This window comes from Podarcis tiliguerta (genome assembly GCF_965153285.1).
Source record: "Podarcis tiliguerta genome assembly, chromosome: 16".
NCBI classification, from domain to species: Eukaryota; Metazoa; Chordata; class Lepidosauria; order Squamata; family Lacertidae; genus Podarcis; species Podarcis tiliguerta.
The window spans coordinates 38,642,926-38,651,488 of record NC_139549.1 but is presented as its reverse complement, the minus strand read 5'-3'; the positions used below and the strand labels follow the sequence as shown (position 1 = coordinate 38,651,488).

Below are 8,563 nucleotides of genomic sequence, written 5' to 3'. Positions count from 1 at the left end.
TTCTTCTGAAGTGTTTTTTTGTTTTAATTACATCCAGGAGAGGAAGATGCTTCTTTATATATTCCGTATTTAAGAGGAAAAACAAATCTCCTATTAGTCTCTTCTGTCACTTTAAAGAACAGCTACTTGTGGGAATTTCTGGCACTCTTCGGCTTCTCGTGATGTCAGCTGTGGGACAGCTAAAGAGTGGCTGGGCTGATGGGGGTTTGTAGGCTCAATAAGATGTCAGGAGCACCTGTGCAAAGTGCTTTACAAGTGCTGGTGATGAGCTGATAGTTCATGCTTGCAAAGCAGTGGGACATGAGTATCCCAGATTTCTAATTACATATACATAATTAAAATAGCAATAACAGACACCCAGAATTGCGAGCATGATTCCCAAAGGAATTCTTGGAGCTGCTCCAGATCTTTTTTATCATCTACTTTTTAATTCTTCAATTATTTGTTGATTCTTTAATTTCAAGGGGCATGAATATCCTTAATTTCTAATGACATACATGTAAATAAAATATCAATAACAGACACCTAGAATTACGAGCATGATTAAGACTTCTGGATTATTTAAAACTGTCTTCTTATTAGCTGCTCCCTGCTGTTCAGCTCAGGCCTCAGTAAAATAACATAGCATTTGGGGATAAAGATGCAGCCCAGTAACCCACAACTGGAGGCCAAGATGGAGAAGATCTCCACAGCCACCATGTATTTGCCCTTGGTGCTCAAGTAGGTTGGAACAAAGGACAGCCACACACTGCAAAAGACCAACATGCTGAAGGTGATGAATTTGGCTTCATTGAAACTGTCCGGCAACCTTCGAGCCAGGAAGGCAACAGTGAAGCTGACTATGGCCAGCAAACCCATGAATCCCAGGACACAATAAAACATGACAGTGGAACCTTCATTACATTTTAGTATTATTTCTTCAGTCATTGAGTCCATGTCAACATCTGGGAATGGGGGAGAGGTTGCCAGCCACACAGTACAAACTGTCACTTGCATAAGGGAGCAGGAAAGCACAATTGGGGTGCCCAGTGGCTTCCCTACCCACTTCCTCATTCGGGAACCTGGCTTGGTGGCCATGAAAGCTAGAACCACAATGGCAGTTTTGGCCAAGATGCAAGAAATTGCCACTGAGAAGATCAAGCCAAAAGCAGTTTGTCGAAGGAGGCAGGTGACTTCCTCAGGCTGGCCAATGAAGAGCAGAGCACAAAGGAAGGAGAGCAGGAGGAAAAGGAGGAGAATATAAGTGAGGTTGCGGTTGTTGGCTTTAACTATGGGAGTATCTCTGTGCTTTGTGAATATCTGAAGCACCAAAGCTGTGATGAAGGAAAAGCAGAGGGCAAACGTGGCCAAACTGATCCCCAACGGTTCTCCATAAGACAAGAATGTTTTGACTTTGGGGAGGCAGCCATTCTGTTCATTGTTTGCATATTGATCTCCAGGGCATTCTGAACAGTCATCCAGGTCTGAAAATGAAAATGGAAGAAACAAATCTTATTATTAAAAAAGGTTTTCAGTCCCCAAATTGGCACAATGCATCTAAGAGATGCCAGAATATATATTTGCTACTTCCATACTGTTTTCCCACTAAAGAAAGGAGCTTCTGATGCACAGATAAAAAAACATGACAGGTGTGTGTGTGTGTGTGTGTGTGTGTGAGATGCATTCCTTACCCTCCTTGTTTGAGATCTTCCCTTCTGGACACGGAAGGCAATCATAGCAGCAGAATGGCTTTCCTTCCTTCTTGTTCTTTCTATAACCTACATGACAATTCTCATTACACAGAGAGGTGGGTTGTGCCTGTTCATAAATAAAAGAAGGAAATCTTTTGGGACTTATCTTCAAATAGTAAACATGACAGGTAAGCAATAGGTTGCTAGAGGTGTTTTGTTTTATCTGAAGATGATCTTAAACTCAGAGCTAATGGTAGCATTGGAAACTTCTACCATTACTCCAGTACATTTGCCTTTATGAAAGCCATATTTGTAAGTATTTGAACTTCTTCAGAGATTAGCATGGCAATATCTTATTAAATTAGAAAATGTTCAGGGAAAAGCTTATTGGGTCACTATCTCATGAATATAGAAATAACTGAATTGTTTTTGACGTATAGTTGCAATAGAAATTATTGAAATTCTGCCCTGTGTAGGTAGTCTAGCCACTGTTTCTTTAACTTGGAACTTGCGAACTATGCTTCCAATGGTTTCTCTGGCAACATTCAGTGCCTTTGCTTTCTTTTTGTATACTTGTATCCTTGCTTGTGAAGGGCGATGATCCCTTCTCTTACCTTCTTGGACCATTCTCCTGACTTAGACATATGGCCAACATACAACAAAATTTGACACTCAAGAAACCCCTTGCGAGTTCAAGTATTTCATGTGTTCCAGCTCTAGCACACCTGAAGCCCTTGATTTGTTGCATCAGGTGAGACAACACCTTCTGTAAATTTTAATATTAAACCTGATTTGCAATGGGGGTTAAATAATTTTGATTGCAACTGTAATTGTTTGCTTTTGATGGATTCTTGCAGTGCTGTTTGCTTGCAGAGTTACCATCTTCATCACCTGTGTGTATCTTACAATTTTCTTTTGTGCAGCCAGGTCCTAAAAATAACTGTGGGGTACAAATTAGGGCTGTGGAACAGATCTGGCCAAATCCCAAACTGAATCGGGCTGATTCTGAAGGAAAGGCAGGCAGCATCTGCAAAGAGCAACACAGAGAGCTCTTTGTAACAGAGCTTTCAAATAGCCCCACACTGCACTTTGGATATGTGTGCCAAGCAGGGGGATACATGAGTGTAGTCAAACTGAGCAGGATTGAGCCCTCCATTCACCAGATCCTGAGTAGAGGGTACAATCCTGATGGTTGCATGGGTCTTCTTCAACAGTTCCAAGCCAGATTAAATTTTTCTACTTTCAGCCATATTGTTTGAAGGAGATTGATTTTGGCCCGGGTGTTTCCTGGCCCAGCCCCAGAATGCGCTGGGGACCTGTGCAGAATCCTGAGAAGGAAGGAAGGAACAATAATAATGTATATACTAATTAAAATTATAAAATTATAATTGTATATACTAATTAAAATTATAAAATTATAATTAAAATTATAAAATTAAAATTAACTTTATTGTCCAGAAAGTGGGAGAAGCAACAAGAGGAACAGCCATTTTAGATCTGGTCCTAACCAATGTCGATGACCTGGTTAATGGGGTAGAAGTGGAAGGATCATTAGGCGCAAGTGATCATGCTCTTCTGAAGTTTACTATACAGCGGAAAGGAGCAGCCAAGCATACTAGGACTCAATTTCTTGACTTTAAGAAAGCCGACTTCATAAAACTTAGGGAAGTGCTGGGTGAGATCCCATGGACAGTAATACTAAAAGGAAAGGGAGTTCATGATGGCTGGGAGTTTGTTAAGAGGGAGATAGTAAAAGCACAACTTCAGGCAATACCAATGAGACGGAAACATGGAAGGTGCCTAAAGAAGCCAGGGTGGCTATCTAAAGAACTTTTAACTGAGTTAAGATTTAAAAAGGATGTGTACAAAAAATGGAAAAGGGGGGAAACCACCAAAGAGGAATTCAAACAAATAGCCAGCATGTGTAGACACAAAGTCAGAAAAGCTAAAGCACAGAATGAACTCAGGCTTGCTAGAGAGGTTAAAAGCAACAAAAAAGGGCTTTTATGGGTATGTTCGTAGCAAAAGGAAGAACAAAGAAACAGTGGGGTCACTCAGAGGAGAAGATGGTGAAATGCAAACAGGGGACACAGAAAGGGCTGAACTCCTCAATGCCTTCTTTGCCTCAGTCTTCTCCGATAAAGAAAACAATGCCCGACCTGAAGAATTTGGAGCAAATGATTCAGCAGAGGAAACACAGCCCAGAATAACTAAGGAGATAGTACAAGAATACTTGGCTAGTTTAGATGTATTCAAGTCTCCAGGGCCAGATGAACTGCATCCAAGAGTATTAAAAGAACTGGCAGATGTGATCTCAGAACCACTGGCAATCATCTTTGAGAATTCCTGGAGAACAGGCGAAGTCCCGGCAGACTGGAGGAGGGCAAATGTTGTCCCTATTTTCAAAAAGGGGAAAAGAGAGGACCCAAATAATTACCGCCCAGTCAGTCTGACATCAATACCAGGGAAGATTCTGGAGCAGATCATTAAGCAAACAGTCTGTGAGCACCTAGAAAGGAATGCTGTGATCACCAATAGTCAGCATGGATTTCTGAAGAATAAGTCATGTCAGACTAACCTGATCTCGTTTTATGACAGAATTACAAGCCTGGTAGATGAAGAGAACACAGTGGATGTAGCCTACCTTGATTTCAGCAAGGCATTTGACAAGGTGCCCCATGATATTCTTGTAAAGAAGCTGGTAAAATGCGGTCTTGACTATGCTACCACTCACTGGATTTGTAACTGGCTGACTGACCGGATGCAAAGGGTGCTCATCAATGGTTCCTCTTCATCCTGGAGAAGAGTGACTAGTGGGGTGCCACAGGGTTCTGTCTTGGGCCCGGTCTTATTCAACATCTTTATCAACGACTTGGATGATGGACTCAAGGGCATCCTGATCAAATTTGCAGATGACACCAAACTGGGAGGGGTGGCTAACACCCCAGAGGACAGGATCACACTTCAAAACGACCTTGACAGATTAGAGAACTGGGCCAAAACAAACAAGATGAATTTTAACAGGGAGAAATGTAAAGTATTGCACTTGGGCAAAAAAAATGAGAGGCACAAATACAAGATGGGTAACACCTGGCTTGAGAGCAGTACATGTGAAAAGGATCTAGGAGTCTTGGTTGACCACAAACTTGACATGAGTCAACAGTGTGACGCAGCAGCTAAAAAAGCCAATGCAATTCTGGGCTGCATCAATAGGAGTATAGCATCTAGATCAAGGGAAGTTATAGTGCCACTGTATTCTGCTCTGGTCAGACCTCACCTGGAGTACTGTGTCCAGTTCTGGGCACCACAGTTCAAGAAGGACATTGACAAACTGGAACGTGTCCAGAGGAGGGCAACCAAAATGGTCAAAGGCCTGGAAACGATGCCTTATGAGGAACGGCTAAGGGAGCTGGGCATGTTTAGCCTGGAGAAGAGGAGGTTAAGGGGTGATATGATAGCCATGTTCAAATATATAAAAGGATGTCACATAGAGGAGGGAGAAAGGTTGTTTTCTGCTGCTCCAGAGAAGCGGACACGGAGCAATGGATCCAAACTACAAGAAAGAAGATTCCACCTAAACATTAGGAAGAACTTCCTGACAGTAAGAGCTGTTCGACAGTGGAATTTGCTGCCAAAGAGTGTGGTGGAGTCTCCTTCTTTGGAGGTCTTTAAGCAGAGGCTTGACAACCATGTCAGGAGTGCTCTGATGGTGTTTCCTGCTTGGCAGGGGGTTGGACTCGATGGCCCTTGTGGTCTCTTCCAACTCTATGATTCTATGATTCTAAAAGGCATACTGGGCTTCCTCAAATTTCATTGACTAGTGAAACTTTATAACTCACACACTTCTGCTTCTACCTTAGGATGAGAACAGAAATCGTGCGGTGGCAGCGCCTTGGCAATGGAAGGCCCCATTAGCTAAAGTGGTACCTCAGGTTAAGAACAGTTTCAGGTTAAGAACCGACCTCCGGAAAGAATTAACTTAGTATCCAGAGGTACCACTGTAATTGGCTTCCTCGAATTTCATTGACTAGTGACACTTTCTTTATAGCTAAGACACTTCTGCAAATAGACCTAGAAACCAGATAGCTTTCCTTTTATCAGTGCTACAGCCTGATATTTCCTTCACAGATCGAGTCTGATTCTGATAATTGATGATTCAATATGTTGCAATGAGGCAGTTTTGGGACACTGAGCAAAAAACTAGAGAAAATCCAGAACAACCTCTTACCTGGTTGAACCAGTTGGGCCACATGATACCATCATCACGAATGGTTAACCTCCTTTCGGGGGGAGCTTGTGGGTCCATTGTTCCAACTTTGACTCTCAGAAAGGACTGATTGGGGAATGTCACCCAATTTATTATATCAAATCCAGCTACTAATTCCCCATTTTGGTCAAAAGAAACTTCTTCCCCAACACTATTATTAAATGAAACACTTCCCAGAAAGTGGTGGACCTAAGTTTGAAGAGGAAAAAGGCAATTAATGAAGATGTCAAAAATAATTAAATATTAGTAATATTCATACAAATAGAGTGCTTATCTTTAACATTTAAGAGGTATAGGTTATGGTCTCCTTAAAAGATGTATGTTAGTGTCTTTCTTTGTTTTTAATGAGTCTCTTCTTCAAAAATGGATGGAGCTAAAAGGGAAAAAGGAATTAATGAGCAGTGCTGCTTTCTAGAAAAAGAGGTGCTGGAACTCACCACAAACACCTCCCTCGTTCCCTTGGAATGGCAATGGTGCCCCCCAGTGAGTAGAGAGAACTGAGTTCCAGGGAGTTCCGGCTGAAAAAAGCCCTGCTCATGAGCATATACAAAAGAGGAACATTGTGGAACACAATATTCATTTTAAATGTTTAGTGAAGCAATGTTTTTAATCGTAGCAATGTTTATTGTGGAGGTAAGATGTGGTTCTTTTAAGAATTACAGTAAGTCTTGGCCCAAATTTCATAGAACATAGACCACAAATATTAGACAGGACGTTCCTTCAGATAGGAGGATAAGCTGTGTAGATAAGCTGCTCATCACTTTCCAGGGATACAGGGCTCCCTTTGTACAAATTGTGATAGTTTGTTGTGGTTCGAGGACCCGATCCCCGCTTAGTGGAATGAAAACACACGGACACGTGATATAAGGTTAATGGGCAAGAAAAGGCCATAACTTTATTGATTACAGCAAGTGAAAAGGTATTGGCTTAGGCATTAGATTACGTCAGTTGACTCCACCCACTCGGAGAGGGGTAAGTCTAAAACAGGGGGGTTTATTCACCAGTAGGTGGAGCCTGTTGATGCTAATCCAACTATAAGCTCTCCCCTGATGTCACCGAGGGTTGTGCCATGGCCTCCCGCCACGCAGGCATCGGACAGAATACACGACCGCCGGATTCCTTTAACGGAATACCCAAAATTGAAGGCGCAGGCGATGGTCACACCTAGCCCTTCGACACACCACAACACATTATTCCAATGCCTAACCTACCCACCAATACCACGAAAGTTGTGACGATTGCTATGAGGTAGGCGAAAAAACCAAAAAGCCTAATGCCAAATGGAAAAATTCCTACCAGGCCCCCTGGACAACCAGGGTGACCAACCTAAGGTCCATAGCAAGGCCAAAAGAAAACTGAGACCCTGAGCTCTAAGGGAGTGGAGGGTGGGTGACTCGCGACGGGACGACGAAAAGTGAGGCCGGAAGGCTGGTGCTGCAGCAATTTAGGCTGCTAAACACGCCCCCTCGCAGGCACCTGGTTGGGCCTCAAACTTGGTCCAGCAGATTGACCTAAGCTTTGTGCATATCTGAAAGAGCAGCCCATAAGAAATTGGCTTAGCATATGCTGCGGAAAAGAGGCGGGCCTCAAACTTGGTCCAACAGATCGACTTAAGCTTTATGCGTATTTGAGAGAGCAGACTGTAAGAAATTGGCTTATGGCCGTCGGCTCTAGGGGGTTGCACCTTACCCCAACCTTCAATAGCTCTGTGGATCAGGAAGTCACTACACGGGTCGGAGGAAAACATGGCTTTACAAAAGAAGCTGATGGCCGCTACGTGTATCTTTAAAGTTTTGGGGGCCCGGCCTAAAGGAGGCTATAACATATGCCGCAGAGAACACCTGGGCCTCAAACTTGGACCAGCAAATTGACCTAAGTTTCATACAGATTTGGGACAGCAGCTCGTAAGAAATAGGCTTGCGGCCTTTGTTACTTGGAGGCTGCAGTCAACTCCAACCTTCAATTGCCCTGCGGACCACGAAGTCACAGCACAAAGCGGTGGAAAAACATGGGTCTACTAAAGAATGTGATAGCGGCTATGTGTATCCTCAAAGTTTTCGAGGCTCAACCTAGGCCATGAAGGTGTGTTAAGTATTGTAGAACGTTTTCTGTGGAGGGTGTAACATTAGTGGAAAGGGAGGATACTTTGGACCTGAACCCCATGAAATCACACCAGACCTTCCTATATGATCTAAGCGTAGAGGGTGCGACAGATGCTAATACTCCCTTAATCACTTCACATCTCCAAGGTTCCACAGGTGCTCCGGAACGGGTTCTGGCAGTGGCTGAGCCCTGGGAGCTAATGCTCGGAAGCGAGGCACCGGAGGACGAATGATCGGAGTAGGCGCGACACCCTCTCGGAACGCGATGACTGCTTAGCCAGTATGTTGACCACCGCCTGGTTATCAGTTCTGAAGCATACCCGGCGATTCTGGAACTCCTCAGTCCAAATGTGAACAGCCACAACTAAGGGGGAAAAACTCCAGAAAAGTGAGATCCCGCGTGATAGCCTCGCCTTGCTACTCTGCTGGCCATTGTTGAGCACACCTGCGTCCCCTAAAGAATAAACTGAAGCCCAAGGACCCAGCGGCATCAGTGAACCTGGAAATCTGAGGACAGGTTGAGG

The 8,563-nt window shown here is 43.6% G+C and overlaps 1 protein-coding gene across 1 annotated transcript; it reads right to left on the bottom strand.

Moving 5' to 3' along the window:
- Positions 1-561: 561 nt before the first annotated feature.
- LOC310667147 (vomeronasal type-2 receptor 26-like) lies at positions 562-7,684 on the bottom strand (the record flags this gene model as incomplete). The annotated part of the gene is made up of 4 exons (XM_083418872.1): positions 562-1,463; positions 1,671-1,797; positions 5,899-6,126; positions 7,622-7,684. The coding sequence occupies 4 exons, from the start codon at positions 7,682-7,684 to the stop codon at positions 562-564; spliced, it is 1,320 nt and encodes a 439-aa protein (XP_083274998.1).
- Between the last annotated feature and the right edge of the window lie 879 nt (positions 7,685-8,563).